Source organism: Rana temporaria, chromosome 9 (genome assembly GCF_905171775.1).
Source record: "Rana temporaria chromosome 9, aRanTem1.1, whole genome shotgun sequence".
Classification (NCBI taxonomy): domain Eukaryota; kingdom Metazoa; phylum Chordata; class Amphibia; order Anura; family Ranidae; genus Rana; species Rana temporaria.
In genome coordinates, this window is record NC_053497.1 from 29799878 (window position 1) to 29818459 (window position 18582).

The 18582-nt window shown below is 46.7% G+C and overlaps 1 protein-coding gene across 3 annotated transcripts in view; it reads left to right on the top strand.

The window, feature by feature from the left end:
• Positions 1-18582, top strand: part of AGPAT1 (1-acylglycerol-3-phosphate O-acyltransferase 1) — a 113097-nt gene that overhangs the window by 39828 nt on the left and 54687 nt on the right. For all 3 annotated transcript variants that reach the window (XM_040323044.1, XM_040323042.1, XM_040323043.1), the window contains exon 3: positions 280-353. In XM_040323044.1, coding sequence (XP_040178978.1) covers positions 302-353 — 52 coding nt within the window. In that variant the 5' untranslated portion in view covers positions 280-301. The remainder of the gene's footprint in view (positions 1-279; positions 354-18582) is intronic.

An 18582-nucleotide genomic window follows, 5' to 3' on the forward strand; every position in this document is an offset into this window, starting at 1 on the left:
CTTAAAGGAAAACAAAAAAAACATGGCGCTGCAACATGGTGACGTGAACTAACAAGACTACCCATAGCGATCCCAAAGCACCTGATATAAATGGGCCCTTTAGGATGCCAAGAGATCTGGAACATTCTCATCTGCCAGTCACGGACTGGAAAAGGTTTAGTACTGGTTGTATCCGGCAATATGCAAATCAAAAGGGGTTGTGGTGTCCATATGTTCCTATAGATATGGAATGTTTTAAGGTTGTCCTCATCTAAAAATGTCCTCCTCTTCTCTCTACAGGTTTCCTGCTGAGCATCGTGTAATGACCTCAAATGTCGTCAAAGCAGCTTCTCCATTGGCTAGCGCTGTGACAGGTAAGACATTACCATCGTATCTCGCCAAAGAAGAGCTGTCCTGAACACTCCCAAATATTTACTCTGCGCGCTTTCCAAAATGTTCCACTGCCAAGTTTATATCAAATCTGAGGAGATTAGACCCGAAATCTTATTTTCCGTATCCATTAGGCACTTGTAATCTTGTTCTCAAACACACCCTAAAGTTCCGCTCCACCTAAAGAGGATATTTAGCTTTTCCCTGGTGAGTTGAATCGTCCCCTGGCTTCTTATGCATTATAGACTGTGATGGTGAAGTCTCCCTGAACTAGTTTGTGCCTTTGCACCCTCTGCTTAGCCACAGGGGTGGAATTATTAACCACTTAACCCTGGACCATATTGCTGCTCAAAGACCGGAGCACTTTTTGCGATTCGGCACTGCGTCGCTTTAACTGACAATTGCGCGGTCGTGCGACGTGGCTCCCAAACAAAATTGGCGTCCTTTTTTCATCACAAATAGAGCTTTCTTTTGGTGGTATTTGATCACCACTGCGGTTTTTAGTTTTTGAGCTATAAACAAAAATAGAGCGACAATTTTGAAAAAAAATAATGTTTTTTACTTTTTACCATAATAAATATCCCCCAAAAATATATAAAAAAAAATACTGTTTTCCTCAGTTTAGGCCGATACGTATTATTCTACCTATTTTTCGTAAAAAAAAAATCGCAATAAACGTTTATTGATTGGTTTGCGCAAAAGTTATAGCGTCTACAAAATAGGGGGTAGTTTTATGGCATTTTTATTAAAGGGGTGGTTCACCCTAAAAACTACTTTTTCTAATTCCACTGCCCCCCCACATTACAATCCGATTAAGGCTCTTATTATTTTTTTCATGCTGTACATACCTTAGTACAGCATATTCACCCATGCATCCGGGTTGCGAGTCCCGCGGGAGTGGGCGTTCCTCACATGCTGGTGATTGACGTTTTGCCCAAAAACAAGCTCCCCCCGTCGCTCAAGCCATGTCACGGTTGGCGAAAGGAGCCGAACGGCGAGTCGGCGCTATACTGCGCATGCGCATTGCCGTTCGGCTCCTTTCGACAATCGTGACGCGGCTTACGCGACGGGGGGGGAGCTCGTTTTTGGGCAAAACGTCAATCACCAGCATGTTAGGAACGCCCACTCCCGCGGGACTCGCAACCCGGATGCACGGGTGAATATGCTGTACTAAGGTATGTACAGCATGAAAAAATAATAAGAGCCTTAATCGGATTGTAATGTGGGGGGGCAGTGGAATTAGAAAAAGTAGTTTTTAGGGTGAACCACCCCTTTAATATTTTTTTTTTACTAGTAATGGTGGCAATTAGCTTTTTTTTATTTTTTTTTCCCGGTACTGCGACATTATGTCGGACACTTTTGACACATTTTTGGGACCATTGGCATTTTTATAGCGATCAGTGCTATAATAATGCATTGGATTACTATAAAAATGCCACTCGCAGGGAAGGGGTTAACACTAGGGGGCGGGGAAGGGGTTAAGTATGTTACCTGGGTGTGTTCTAACTGTAGGGGGGGTGGCCTTACTAGGGGAAATGACTGATCGCTGTTTATACATTGTATTTAACAGACGGTCAGGCATTTCTCCCCCTGACAGGGACCGGGAGCTGTGTGTTTACACACACAGCTCCTGGTCCTCACTCTGTAACGAGCAATCGCGGGTGCCCGGCGGCGATCGCGCCCGCTGGGCACCCGCACGGGAGTCACGCTCTCGCGCAGGGGAGCCGACCTGCCGCCGTAAAATGACGGCGGCTGGTCGGCAAGTAGTTAAAGTGGTTGTAAAGGCACAATTTTTTTTTTACCTCCATGCAAGGAATAAACCCCCCCCCCCCCCCCAATACTGAACTGAGCCCCCTCTCGATCCAACGATGTCCACAAGAGCCTTGCCTCTCCGGGATATTGCACTTCTGATTGACTTTTGACAGCAACGGAAGCCATTGGCTCCCTCTGCTGTCAATCGCAACCGGTGAGCCAATCAGGAGATGCATGCGGTGGGGCTGAGCTGTGGCTCCATGTGTGAATGGACACCCAAAGCCATGGCTCAGGAGCACACCTGCTTGGGTGCCCCTACAGCAAGCAGCTTGCTGTGGGGGGCACCCGGCAGGAGCCAGGAGTGCCAGCATGGGACCTGAGAAGGAGGATCCGGGCTGATCTGTGGGAAAACCATTACACAGCAGGCAAGTAAAACTTGTTTTTTATTTTTTTAAACTGAAAAATAAGGCTTTAAAGGGGTTGTAAAGGTTCATGTTTTTTCACCTTAATGCATTCTATGCATTAAGGTGAAAAAACATCTGAGGATTAGCGCCCCCCCCAGCGCCCCGTTTACTTACCTGACCCCTTGAAAGTCCCGCGCCGTGAACGCGCTGACTTCTCAATCAAATCAATGGCCGCGCGCCGGGAGGCGGGGCTGAGTGATACAGTTGGCGGCTATAGCACGGGAGCGCGCCTACAAGCTAACCCCCTTGGGAGACAGCTTCCCATGAAGGGGATGCGCCGAGACAGCCGCCGAGGGACCCCAGAAAACGAGGATCGGGGGCCTCTCTGTGCAAAACGAGCTGCACAGTGGAGGTAAGTGTGACATGTTTGTTATTAAAAAAAACGTGAACCTTTATTGTCCCTTTAAATATTGCTTTAAAGGGGTTGTAAAGCTTTATGTGCACTCTCCGGCCCCCCGGAGCCCCCGTTTTCACTTACCAGAGCCCCCGAATCTCTGTGGGCCTGATCCTGCGTTGCTTTCCCCCAGGTCTTGTCGGCTCTTCATTGGATAGATTGATAGCAGCACAGACATTGGCTCCCGCTGCTGTCAATCAAATCCAATGATGCGTCCACCAGGGGGCGGGGCCGAGTCATACAATTGGTGACTATGGAGGCCAAATATATGACACGGTAGCGCGCCTGCAAGATAACCCCCTCGGGAGAGAGTTTTCCAGAGGGGGTTGGCTCTTGCGGAGAGGAGCCGTGGGACCCCAGAAGAGGACGATCGGGGATCACCCTGTCCAAAACAAACTGCACAGTGGAGGTAAGTATGACATGTTTGTTTAAAAAAAAAAATGGCTGAACCTTTACAACCCCCTTAACCACTTAAGCCCCGGACCAATATGCTGCTAAATGCCCAAAGGCGTTTTTACAATTCGGCACTGCGTCGCTTTAACAGACAATTGCGCGCTCGTGCGACGTGGCTCCCAAACAAAATTGGCGTCCTTTTTTCCCCACAAATGGAGCTTTCTTTTGGTGGTATTTGATCACCTCTGCGGTTTTTATTTTTTGCGCTATAAACAAAAATAGAGCGGCAATTTTGAAAAAAAACAATATTTTTTACTTTTTGCTATAATAAATATCCCCCAAAAACATATATAAAAAAATTTTTTTCCTCAGTTTAGGCCGATACGTATTCTACCTATTTTGGGTAAAAAAAATCGCAATAAGCGTTTATCGATTGGTTTGCGCAAAATTTACAGCGTTTACAAAATAGGGGATATTTTTATTGCATTTTTATAATTTTTTTTTTTTTTTACTACTAATGGCGGCGATCTAGCGTTTTTTTTCGTGACTGCGACATTATGGCGGACACTTCGGACAATTTTGACACATTTTTGGGACCATTGTCATTTTCACAGCAAAAAATGCATTTAAATTGCATTGTTTATTGTGAAAATGACAGTTGCAGTTTGGGAGTTAACCACAGGGGGCGCTGAACGTGTTAGGCTTCACCTAGTGTGTGTTTACAACAGTAGGGGGGTGTGGCTGTAGGTCTGATGTCATCGATTGTGTCTCCCCTATGTGCGACGCCAGAGTGAAGCACGGGGAAGCCGTGTGTACATACGGCTCTCCCCGTTCTTCAGCTCCGGGGAGCGATCGCGACGTAGCGGCTATAAACGAATAGCCGCGCCGTCGTCCCGGATCGCTCCCCGAGGGAATCCGCCCGCTGCACGCAGCATGGGGGGTCCCGATCGGACCCCCCACCCGCTAGAAGGCAAGGACGTATATATACGTCCTTCTGCCTGTCCGTGCCATTGTGCGGACGTAAATAGTCGTGCGGCGGGCGTTAAGGGGTTAAAGGGCAAATTGACTGTGCACTTTGCAAGTGCAGTTGCTCCAGCGCTTAGTAAATGAGATGAAGCTTTACTTTCCAAAAGAATACCCAATTGCATGCAAAAAAAAGAGTATTTACTTGAACATAATTGGATGATTGAAGTCAGCAGAGCTTCCCCTCCATGTACTAAGCTCTGGGGCAACTGCACTTGCAAAGTGCACAGCCTATTTGCCTTTGGTAAATCCACCCCACAGTGTCGCTTGGTAATTCTACATGATCCTATTGGTCTCTCAAGGCTGGAGGAGCTGTTCCTATCATTTTATGAATCTGGCTGCATGGTACCTGCACTGAAAATTAGTCATTTGATGTTTATGGAAATTGGTTTTTTCTCAGCGTTCTTCTGGTTTCTTCTGTGGGAGGCGGTGAGATAACAGCTGAGATCATTTCGCTGTGAAATTGCTGGACGGGAAGTCAGCTGTGTGTTGGAAAATGTGCCTCCCATCTTTTCCCGTGTTCAGCTTTGCATCTCCTGTCCTGATCATCTTAAAGCCCCATTGAAGTTTCAGTTTTAACTGACTGCATACATTGCAGGGCCATTAACCACCTGACCTCTGGAAGATTTACCCCCCTTCATGACCAGGCCATTTTTTTGCGATTCTGCACTGCGTTAATTTCTTGACGGCGCAATTGTCCTTCAAAGTGCGTCAGCGCTGAAAGCTGAAAATAGGTCTGGGCAGGAGGGGTGTCTAAGTGCCCGGTAAGGAAGTGGTTAATGCTGTGTATTGTACTTTTATCATTTTTGATAACAAAAGTTGAATTTCAAAAAGTGTAGTTAATATGGACAAACCCATCGAAATTATTCTGTGACCTTATCAGACGTGGACACAAGTGGGGGGGGGGGGGGGGGGTGGGTTGTTAAGTTTTGTCATTGAAGACATTCAATGGCCCTTTAATTCTTCCCTAAAGCTAAAGAGCGTCCAGCATGTGATCGCGGCACGGTCTCCCGGCCCCCGACACAAGCAGGGGCCAGCGTCGCCGCACCAGACAAAGACCTAACACAGCACAACAATAGAGGGATTGAGCCGGGTCCAACGATGGCAGAGGGCAGGGGAGGGGGTGTGATGGGAAAGGGGGGGGGGGGGGCGCCTGCAGTAATATGGCAAGTCATTAGCCCAGTTATTAATCCACCAATGGAATTCTCCCGATGTCGGAATGAGTGCAGGTCAGGGAGGGGGACCCATTCCGAGTCACGCTGCCCTGGAACTCTGGTAAGATCTCAATGTGTTATTGAAGTACCAGATAAGGGGGCCTTATCACAATGCACGCCAGGTGTGGCCATGCTGCTCGCTATGTGCATTGAATTGCCTTCCTTCTATGCTGTGAGTAGATCCATTCTTTTTCTATATATTTCTACATTCCAAGGAACCGGATAAAGTGTATTTCCACCTCGGAGAATCCCCCTCTACATGTGTTCCCATTCACACAGCATGCATGAAAATATTACTTGGCTTTCTATAGAGGTTTCTTTGGAGCTGGATTATACATGGGATTCTTGTAGGCAGCACAGTGGCTACAGCAAGTGGTTAGCACTTCCGCCTGGCAGCACTGGGGTTGTGGGTTCAAATACCAACCATGACACTACCTGCATGGAGTTTGCATGTTCTCCCTGTGCCTGTGTGGGTTTCCTTTTGGTACTCCTGGTTTCCTCCCATGCCCAAAGCCGCATGACGAGTCATTCCCCGTGTTTTCCAATGATAACCATTCATATACATTATATTTTCAAAAGTATTGGGACACCTGCCTTTACATGAACCACTTAAGGACCCCTTCACGCCGATTTACGTCGGCAGAAGGGCACGGCTGGGCACATCCACGTACCTGTATGACGTCTTTTAAGAGCACAGCCGCTCGCGACCTGGTCCGAAGCTCCGTGACCACGGGCGCGGGACCCCTGCTCCCGATCGCCGCCGGTTTCCCACGATCGGTCACAGGAGCTGAAGAATGGGGAGAGGTGTGTGTGTAAACACACCTTCCCCGTTCTTCACAGCGGCACTGTCACTGATCGTGTGTTCCCTGATATAGGGAAAGACGATCACTGACGTCACACGTCCAGCCCCGCCCCCCCCTACAGTTAGAAACACATATGAGGTCACACTTACAGCAACCCCTAGTGGTTAAAGCGGATGTGCCATGAAAAAAAAATATTAAAAGCCAGCAGCTACAAATACTGCAGCTGCTGACTTTTAATATTAGGACACTTACCTGTCCTGGAGTCCAGCGCCGTCCGCAGCAGAGGACGAGCGATCGCTCGTCACTCTGCTGCTCCCCCCGCCACCCTCAGCGAGGGAACCAGGAAGTGAAGCGCTCCGGCTTCACTACCCGGGTTCCCTACGGCGCGAGTTGCGCTGCGCTGCTGATTGGCTCCCGCTGTGCTCTGGGAGCCGAGTGTTCCCAGAGCACAACGGGGGGAGGACGGGAGGTGACGTTCTGCCTGCAGTTTACCCGAAACTGTGTGGCCGGAAGTGGTATCTGCACCCCCCTGAAAGGTGTCAAATGTGACACCGGAGGGGGGGGAGGGTTCGGATCAGCGGGACTCCACTTTAGGGTGGAGCTCCGATTTAACTCACTAAACTGCAATTGTCACTTTCACAATAAACAGTGCATTTTCATAGCATTTTTCACTGTGAAAATAACAAAGGTCCCAAAAATGTGTCAAAATTGTCCGATGTGTCCGCCATAATGTAGCAGTCACGAAAAAAAACGCTGATCGCCGCCATTAGTAGTAAAAAAAAAAAATGATTAATAAAAATGCCATAAAACGATCTCCTATTTTGTAAACGCTATAAATTTTGCGCAAATCAATCAATAAACGCTTATTGCATTTTTTTTTACCAAAAATAGGTAGAAGAATACGTATCGACCTAAACTGAGAAAAAAAAAATGTTTTTTATTTATATATTTTTGGGGGGGATATTTATTATAGCAAAAAGTAAAAAATATTGCATTTTTTCAAAATTGTCGCTCTATTTTTGTTTATAGCGCAAAAAATAAAAACCGCAGAGGTGATCAAATACCACCAAAAGAAAGCTCTGTTTGTGGGGGAAAAAGGACCTCAATTTTGTTTGGGAGCCACGCAGTGCTGAATCGCAAAAAGGGGCAATATCCTTAACCTGCATAATGGTCCGGGGCAGAAGTGGTTAAAAAAAGAGTGTTAAAAACGCCGCTTTTTTTCCTGGCGTCTGTACTAGCTTTACAGCCCGTTTTTTTAAAAATGTCAGTGGGCATGAGGCCTAAGGGTCCAAGCCCAACCCCTGAAAAACAACCCCACACCATAATCCACCCTCCACCAAATGATTTGGACCAGGGCACAAAGCAAGGTGGTCCAAGACATGGATGAGCGAGTTTGGGATGGAGGGACTTGACTGGCCTGTACAGAGTCCTGACCTCAACCCGATAGAACACATTTGGGATGATTTACGGTGGAGACTGCGAGCCAGGCCTTCTTGTCCAACATCAGAGCCTGACCTCACAAATGGGCTTCTGGAAAAATGGTCAAACATTCCCATAGACACACTCCTAAACCTTGTGGACGGCCTTCCCAGAAGAGTTGAAGCTGTTATAGCTGCAAAGGGCGGGGCCAACTCAATATTGAACCCTACGGACTAAGACTGGGATGCCATTAAAATTCATGTGCGTGTAAAGGCAGGTGTCCCAATACTTTTGGTAATATAGTGTACATCGAGAAAATGACAGCTGAGATGCATTTGCTTCCAATGACTAATGTAGAATGTAGATACATCCTGTACATCCCTGATGATGACCTCTCATGCCTTGTCTGGGGTGGTGATGAGGACTCGGAAATCTATATTTTGTTTATCTGCCTTAAACTGAGCCATCTCCAGATTGCACAATCGCACGCACTCTGGTCCTATCACATGACAGCGGCGAGGTATCTCTGTCCTCTTCTCTTCTTCCAGTATGTGTTAAGGCGACTAGACAAAAAGTTAATTGCGTGTAAAGGCAGGCGTCCCAATACTTCTGACATTATAGTGTATGTGCGACTTAAAGTTGCAGAGACTTCATAATAGTTCATACACTACTTTGGTCTGATTTTCATGCAACTTGAGGGCCATAGACTGCAATGTTAACCTTCAAAAGTTGAATGGAAAGTTGTACCTGAACAAGGCAACAGTTGTCCATTATCACTGGTCAAAGCCATCTACGTTGCGTCCATCTGCGCTGTGCCCATCTGCCTTGCGCCCATCCGCGTTGCACCCCCAAAGTCAGCAAAACTTTGGAGTTGTAAAAGTGCGAATGAAAGTGTTGGGGCCCTTTGATTGTAAACTCCTTGATAACAGGGACCAATGCGAATGTACAATACTCCATATCTCACAAAAGTTAGTACACCCTTCACATTTTTGTAAATATTTTTTTATATCTTCTCATGTGACAACACTGAAGAAATGACATTTTGCTACAATGTAAAGTAGTGAGTGTACAGCTTGTATAAGGCCTCGTACACACGACCGGACATGTCCGCTGAAACTGGTCCGCGGACCAGTTTCAGAGGACAGATCCGATCGTGTGTACAGGCTAGCGGACAGATTTCCAGCGGACAGAAGTTTCTTGGCATGCTAAGAAACTTGTCCGCTGGAGAGCTGTCCGTCGGACATGTCCGCTGGTTAGTACGTCTAACCAGCGGACCGAAATCCCGCGCATGCGTCGAAGCATTGAACTCGCGCGATAGAGAACGTCGGTGTCGTCTACGTCAACGCGTTCTCTGTCCGCGGGGATTTCGGTTTGATGGTGTGTACAGCCATCAGACCAAAAATCTGCGAGCGGACATGTCTGATGAAAACGGTCCGCGGCGGGCCCTCTCCTGCCGCTGATTTAAAGGTGATCTTGCGGCAAATGCGCCGCAGAGACCGCCTTTTTTCTTGCCTGCTTTTGAAGAGGATACCGGGCTTATTGTAGCTATCTGCTACCGTAACAACGATATTCCTCTTCAAAGTACAGATGTTAAATGGCGGCGGGCGGTCTGGAAGTGGTTAAACGCCAGTACTGCTGCCAGGAAAAAGCTGCATTCAAAAATAGCGTTTATTGATTTTTTTTTTTTTTTAAACGCCCCCAATAATGTAAAAACTATTTTCTCTCCTACTGATTGTGAGGAATATCCACACCTCCCGTCTTCATTCATAATTCTCTGAGTCCCAGCAACCTATCAGAAGGCATTTTACGTGGGCTGGAGGTCAGTATGCTTGTGCAAATATTGACTTTACTAGTGTTACTATTTACTATACATCTTTCACAAGGGTATCGGCCAAGGCTCGGTTCACATTGGTGCGATGTGGAAAACCCTGCGAATCCACTGCGTGTTCCCGCATCGCACCTGACTCGCAGGCATCTATACAAAGTTAACCACTTAACCCCGGGACCATATTGCTGGTCAAAGACCTGGCCACTTTTTGCGATTCGGCACTGCGTCGTTTTAACTGACAATTGCGTGGTCGTGCGACGTGGCTCTCCAACAAAATTGACGTCCTTTTTTTCCCACAAATAGAGCTTTCTTTTGGTGGTATTTGATCACCTCTGCGGGTTTTTTTTTTTGCGCTATAAACAAAAAAGAGCGACAATTTTGAAAAAAAAAAACACTATTTTTTACTTTTTTTTTCTATAATAAATATCCCAATTTTTTTTAAAAAAAATTTTTTTTCTCAGTTTAGGCCGATACATATTCTTCTACGTATTTTTATAAAAAAATTGCAATAAGCGGCTGGTTTGCACAAAAGTTATAGCGCCTACAAAATAGGGGACAGAATTATGATTTATTTTTTTTACTAGTAATGGCGGCGATCTGCGATTTTTATTGGGACTGCGACATTACGGCGGACATATCGGACACTTTTGACACATTTTTGGGACCATTCACATTTATACAGCGAACACTGCTATAAAAATGCATTGATTACTGTATAAATGTGACTGGCAGTGAAGGGGTTAACACTAGGGGGCGAGGAAGGGATTAAATGTGTAAACTGGAAGTGTTTCTAACTGTGTGTGGGGGGACTGACTGGGGGAGGTGACCGATGCTGTGCCCCTATGTACAAGGGACACAGCATCGGTCTCCTCTCCCTGACAAGACGAGGATCTGTGTGTTTACACACACAGATCCTCGTCCTTGTCTGTGTATCCGCCGATCGCGGGTGCCAGGCGGACATCGCGGTCGCCAGGCACGTGCATCGGCACTTCAGTGATGCCGCGGGAGCGTGCGCGCGCGCGCCGGCTGCCCTCGCGCACCCCCAGTGGCCGGAGGAGCGGAGGACATCCATAGACGTCCTCCCGGCAATTGAGAGCCACCTTGCGGCCGTCTTTTGACTATTGGCCGGATGTCAAGTGGTTAAGCCATGTGAGTTCAGCTGAACTCGTACGATTTCACTCCCGCCTGTCAGTCCCGATTTCGGAGACATCTGTCGATTTATAAATCGCAGCCCAAAATCGCAAAACCTACAGAAACAACTTTTTAAAATCGGTGCGGTGCCACAAATGCGGCGTCGCACCTAGCCCAGGTTCACACTGGTACATTTTGACATGCGATGTGACATGTCAAATCTGCGGCATTTGCTGGCGCTGCACCGATTTCAAAAAGTAGTTTCTGGACTTTGCGATTTACATTGACATCTGTGCAGAAATGTCTCTGAAATTGTGTCCGAAATCGGGACCGACAGGCGATAGTGAAGCTGAACTCGCACAGCTTCATTTCTGCAGCTCAGTGTGAACCTTGGCTAAAGCTGGAAGCTTATGATCATCATCACTTTCGGGCCTCTGATGTAAATTACGGGTGTATTTCTGCACTCGGGAGAGACGGCAGTGTACAGCTTACCCATAATAATAATAAATGACTTCATGCTTACGCTGTGCTTGTGTAAACTCGCACGTAGATATTCTTGGACGCGGCTGTTCCACGTTCCGGGATTTATGGACATTCGTGGGTTCCCAAAAGTGTGTCCTACAGCCCCGTACAGCCAATCATTACTATGTCCACAATTTACTTCAAGAGTCCTTAGTGGTGTCTGCTAATAGCATATGCTGTATGTTCTGGGAAAATATATATATTTTTTTCTCTACAAGTTTACTTTTAGGCAGAAATCTCCAAAATGGGGCCTGTGGGCCAGATGTGGCATTTTGCTTGCTTTTATGCCGCCCTTGGCTCACTGTTCCTCCCACTGACACAAGGCTTTATTCCACCTACATCAATGGTGGGCAACTATTTTTCCACTGACACCAATGATGGGGGCACTATTCCTCCCACTGACACCAATGATGGGGGCACTATTCCTCCCACTGACACCAATGATGGAGCACTATTCCTCCCACTGACGCCAATGACGGGGGCACTATTCCTCCCACTGACGCCAATGACGGGGGCACTATTCCTCCCACTGACGGGGGCACTATTCCTCCCACTGACACCAATGACGGGGGCACTATTCCTCCCACTAATACCAATGATGGGGGCACTATTCCTCTCACTGACACCAATGATGGGGGCACTATTCCTCCCACTGACACCAATGATGGGGGCACTATTCCTCTCACTGACACCAATGATGGGTGCACTATTCCTCTCACTGACATCAATGATGGGGGCACTATTCCTCCCACTGACACCAATGATGGGGGCACTATTCCTCCCACTGACACCAATGATGGGGGCACTATTCCTCTCCCTGACATCAATGATGGGGGGCACTATTCCTCTCACTGACACCAATGATGGGGGCACTATTCCTCTCACTGATACCAATGATGGGAGCACTATTCCTCTCACTGATACCAATGATGGGGGCACTATTCCTCTCACTGATACCAATGATGGGGGCACTATTCCTCTCACTGATACCAATGATGGGGGCACTATTCCTCTCACTGATACCAATGATGGGGGCACTATTCCTCTCACTGACACCAATGATGGGGGCACTTTTCCTCTCACTGACACCAATGATGGGGGCACTTTTCCTCTCACTGACACCAATGATGGGGGCACTTTTCCTCTCACTGACGCCAAAGATGGGGGCACTATTCCTCCCACTGACGCCAATGATGGGGGGGACTATTCCTCCCACTGACACCAATGACGGGGGCACTATTCCTCCCACTTACACCAATGACGGGGGCACTATTCCTCCCACTGACACCAATGACGGGGGCACTATTCCTCCCACTGACGTCAATGACGGGGGCACTATTCCTCCCACTGACGTCAATGACGGGGGCACTATTCCTCCCACTGACGTCAATGACGGGGGCACTATTCCTCCCACTGACGTCAATGACGGGGGCACTATTCCTCCCACTGACGTCAATGACGAGGGCACTATTCCTCCCACTAATACCAATGATGGGGGCACTATTCCTCTCACTAATACCAATGATGGGGGTACTATTCCTCTCACTGATATCGATGATGGGGGCACTATTCCTCCCACTGACATCAATGATGGGGGCACTATTCCTCCCACTGACATCAATGATGGGGGCACTATTCCTCCCACTGACATCAATGATGGGGGCACTATTCCTCCCACTGACATCAATGATGGGGGCACTATTCCTCCCACTGACATCAATGATGGGGACACTATTCCTCCCACTAATACCAATGATGGGGGCACTATTCCCCTCACTAATACCAATGATGGAGGCACTATTCCCCTCACTAATACCAATGATGGAGGCACTATTCCTCTCACTAATACCAATGATGGGGGCACTATTCCTCCCACTGACATCAATGATGGTGGCACTATTCCTCTCACTGATACCAATGATGGGGCATGCTTCCTCCCACTGATACCAATTACAGGGCACTATTCCTCCCACTGACACTAGTGATGGGGTGTTTCGTCACATATGGTGAGCCATCACATTTGGCTACCCGCTGGAGTGCGCATGCATTCCAACACTTTTACAAATGCTAAATTCTCATCGAAAAGCAATTACTAAAACGTTCACAAATTCCCTAGCTATATTCTTCGTCACATTCGGCTACCCATCACATTTTGTAAAAGTGTTGGAGCGCATATGGCGGCATCGCGCATGCGTACTCCAGCGGGGTAGCCAAATGTGATGGGTAGCCATATGTGACGAAACGGGCACTATTCCTCCCACTGATACCAATGGTGGGACACTATTCTTCCCACTGATACCAATTACAGGGTACAATTCCTCCCACTGACACCAATGATGAGGCACTATTCATCCCACTGATACCAATGATGAGGCACTATTCATCCCACTGATACCAATGATGGAGCACTATTACTCCCACTGACGCCTATGATCACCAGTGATGGGGCACTATTCCTCCCACTGACACCAATGATGAGGCACTATTCATCCCACTGATACCAATGATGGAGCACTATTACTCCCACTGATGCCTATGATCACCAGTGATGGGGCACTATTCCTCCCACTGACACCAATGATGGAGCACTATTCCTTCCACTGATGCCAATAATGGGGCACTTTTCCTCTTTGTACTGATCATGGGTGCCATGTACTTTTTTTTTTTTTCTTTCAACTTCCACTAACCACTTAGGGCAGGGGTGTCCAAACTTTTTTCAAAGAGGGCCAGATTTGATGAAGTGAACATGCGTGAGGGCCGACTATTTTGCCTGACATTCTTTGAACCATTAAAATTTGGTCTAAGTGTGTTCGTTCGAGTACTAATACACTGCCCAACACAAATTCTCCTGCCTTTGTGGCTGTGTGTGGTGTAGAGATGAGCGTGGGCGTGTTATTTGGATATACTGTATTTATCAGCGTTTAACACACACCTTCACTTTAGTAGGGAAGTTTCAGGGGAAAAAAATTAAAATAAAAAACTGTGAAGCAAAATAAGGGTCAGTGCCCATCTGCAGCCTTGCCATTGCCATGAATGCAGCCTCTCCATTGCCATGAATGCAGCCTGATCGATGTCCATCTGCAGCCTCGGAGTGAAGGGGGAGGGGGGGCGGGATGAGCACCAACAGATTACATACAGGAGAATCTCCTGTTTGCACAGCAGCCTCTTTAAAGTGGAGTTCCGGCCACAATTTTGCTTTTTAAATATAAATACCCCTGTAATACACAAGCTTAATGTATTCTAGTAAAGTTAGTCTGTAAACTAAGGTCCGTTTTGTTAGGTTGTTACAGCATTTAGACACTTTATAAAATAGAAATTGACTGGGGCCATCTTAAGTGTGGGCATCATGAAGCCAGACTGTATGACTTCCTGGATTTCAGCCTTGCAAATCTCGCACATGCTCAGTGCTGCACAAGCAGTGTCAGATCAGGTTTCAGCACCTGTGCTGTCCAAGTCACATGATTCTTTGAGACTGGGGAATGCACAGACTCCTGGAAAGTTACACCCACTACATTCCCAGGAGTCTGTGCGGTGTAGGTTAGGAAGCATTAAGCACCTAGGTGCAGGAAGTGGGAAGATTAACTATTCTGCCTAGCAACAACACTTTGAAGGCATCTAAAAAAATAAATAAAAAAAATAACTTAAAGGACTAATGACATTTTTTTAAAACTACTGATGTAATGTTATATTTATGGGTGGAACTCCACTTTAAAACAATTTCTCCCGCCTCCTATGATAAACAGAGGAGTCGTCCAATGGCAGCCCAGGAGATGGGACTTCCTATTACAGATGTCACTGAGTAAACTGGAGATTCTCCTTTATGTAATTTGACAGCACTAGTTCCCCCTCTCTCTGTCCCCTCTGAGGCAGCGCCGATAAATATAGTATATATCCAAATTACCAGGGGGCCACATTAAACTGAGACGGGGGCCGGACTTTGGACATGCCTGACTTAGGGCATAGGTCTCCAAACTATGGCCCTCCAGTTGTTCAGGAACTACAATTCCCGTCATGCCTCGTCCTGTCTATAAATGTCAGAGTTTTGCAATGCCTCATGGGACATGTAGTCCCGCAACAGCTGGAGGGCCGTAGTTTGAAGATCCTGTCCTAGCTTGAGGCATTTCTACTCCTACCGTGTTTCCCTGAAAATAAGCCCGGGTCTTATATTAATTATGCCAACAAAAGACACAGTAGGGCTTATTTTCGGGGTAGGTCTTACCATGTAATGTGTTGTCTTCTCTCCCCCTCTCCCTCCCTGCTTGTCAGGAATCCCCAGTGTGAACTGAGTTAAAATGCTTGTAAAATCCTATAATCCACTCTATTACAGTATTATATAATGTACAATGTGTGCGTTTCTGTAATATAATTGTGCCAAATACATTTGTTGTAGTGCCGCTCTGCACTTCTGTTACCCACCGGAGCTCTCTTCCCCGCAATTATATTACAGAAACACACACATTGTACATTATATACTACTGTAATAGAGTGGATTATAGGATTTTACAAGCATTTTTAACTAGGGCTTATTTTTGTGGTAGGGCTTATATTGCAGCCCTCCTGGAAAATAACGCTAGGTCTTATTTTCAGGGTAGGTCTTATTTTGGGGGAAACAGGGTACTTATCACAGTTTGCACCCCTTCAAATCTGAAGGACAGTAACCCAGCCCTTTAGAAAGTTTGGAGATCCCTGCTCTAAAGGATACCAAGAAATGTTGCAAATGCAACCTTACCTAGCTTTTAATTTCCCTGTGCATTGAGACCTCCCTTTGCGCAGACCTGGATCATTACCTCGACAATATTTACACACCGGTTCTACGTCTGCATTTTAACTACAGACAGGGAATAATAACAGTGAAGGTGCCTTACATCCCCGCTACAGTTTCCTCTCTCTAAGGAGCCATAATCTACTTTATTACTGCAATACACTCATGTGAGCAATAAAGATTACACGCTAACAGCACCTTCCATGGGTTTTCCTAAGCCCTGTCTATTACCCCCTAATACCAGTGATTCCAGATAACCTATGACATTTAGTGACTGCATGAATGTAATTCTTATTTATGACAGTGATGACATGGAATCAAATAATATTGTGGTTCAGATGCCTTTCCTATTCCTTGTCTGCAGTTCTAGTGCAGACTGGCTGAATTTAAAGCGGAGCTCCACCCTAAAGTGGAACTCCCGCTGATCGGATGCCTTCCCCGTTCTTCACTGTGGCGCCGTCATCGATCGTGTGTTCCCTAATATAGGGAACCACAATCAATGATGTCACACCTACAGGCACACCGCCCTACAGTTAGAAACACAGATGAGGTCACACTTAACCCCTTCAGCGCCCACCTTGTGGTTAACTCCCAAACTGCAATTGTCATTTTCACAGTAAACCATGCATTTTTAATGCATTTTTTGCTGTGAAAATGACAAGGGCTCAGATTCAAGAAGCAATTGCGCCCGTGTAACCATAAGTTACACGGCGCAATTGCTTACTTGCTCCGGTGTAACGAGTGCTCCTGATTCAGGAACCTCGTTACACCGACTGCAGCCTAAAATCTGCGCGGCATAAGGCTCTTATGCCTCGCAGATTTTAGGCTGCATTCTTGCGTGTGCCGCTAGGGGGCGCTCCCATTGTGTATCAGCGTGTAGTATGCAAATTGCATACTACCAACTGATTCACAAACTTGCGCGGGCCCCGCGCAAGCCAGGTACGGAGTTTCCGTGCGGCAACTTTAGCGCAAGGCTGCCCTTTCTAATAGCAGGGGCAGCCAATGCTAAAGTATAGCCGCCGCCCCCGCGCCGTGAAATTTGAATTTCACGGCGTTTGCGTAAGTGATTCGTGAATGGCGCTGGACTTTGAAGCAAATGACGTCCTTGCGACGTCATTTGCCGCAATGCACATCGGGAAAGTTTCCCGACGGAGCATGCGCTGTACGCTCGGCGCGGGAGCGTGCCTAATTTAAATGATTCCCGCCCCCGGCGGGATCATTTACATTGCGCGCGCTTACGCCGGGCAATTTTGCCGGCGCGCCCTCGCAATTCACGGAGCTACTGCTCCGTGAATCGAGGGCAGCGCAAAATATTTGCGTGGGCGCAGGGCAAAATCGTTGCCCTGTGCCCGCGCAAATATAGCGCAATTCTACCTGAATCTGGGCCAAGGGTCCCAAAAATGTGTCAAAATTGTCCGATGTGTCCGCCATAATGTCGCAGTCACGAAAAAAAACGCTGATCGCCGCCATTAGTAGTAAAAAAATAAATAAATAAATAATAAAAATGCAATAAAACTATCCCCTATTTTGTAAACACTATAAATTGTGCGCAAACCAATTGATAAACGCTTATTGCGTTTTTTTTTTTTTTTTTTTTTTTAACCAAAAATAGGTAGAAGAATACGTATCGGCCTAAACTGAGGGAAAAAAAATATGTTTTATATGTTTTAGGGGGATATTTATTATAGCAAAAAGTAAAAAATATTGAATTTTTTTCAAAATTGTCGCTCTATCTTTGTTTATAGCGCAAAAAATAAAAACCGCAGAGGTGATCAAATACCACCAAAAGAAAGCTCTATTTGTGGGGAAAAAAGGACGCCAATTTTGTTTGGGAGTCACGTCGCACGACCGCGCAATTGTCAGTTAAAGCGACGCGGTGCCGAATCCCAAAACTGGCCAGGTCCTTTACCTGCCTAAAGGTCCGGGTCTTAAGTGGTTAAAAAAATTAAAACTTGAAGCTTTACAATCACTTTAAACCCCATAGGAAATCTGTGAAATAACATGAAGACCGAAGTCCACAAACTGTCACCATCAAATTTAACTGAACTTGAGCAGTTCTGCAAAGAAGAAGAATGGGCAAATATTGCAAAGTCTTGGGGGCAGATCCACAAAGAAATTACGCCGGCGTATCTATTGATACGCTGCGTAATTTCAAAGTTCCCCCGTCGTATCTTTGTTTTGTATCCACAAAACAAGATACGACGGAATGAGGGATCGATCCGACAGGCGTACGTCTTAGTACGCCGTCGGATCGTAGGTGTATATTTTACGTTGGCCGCTAGGTGGCGTTTCCGTCGAATTCCGCGTCAAGTATGCAAATTAGCTAGATACGGCGATCCACGAACGTACGTCCGGCCGGCGCATTTTTTTACGTCGTTTGCGTTCGGCTATTTCCGGCGTATAGTTATAGCTGCTATATGGTGGCGTACTCAATGTTAAATATGGCCGTCGTTCCCGCGTCGAAATTAGAATTTTTTTACGTCGTTTGCGTAAGTCGTTCGGGAATAG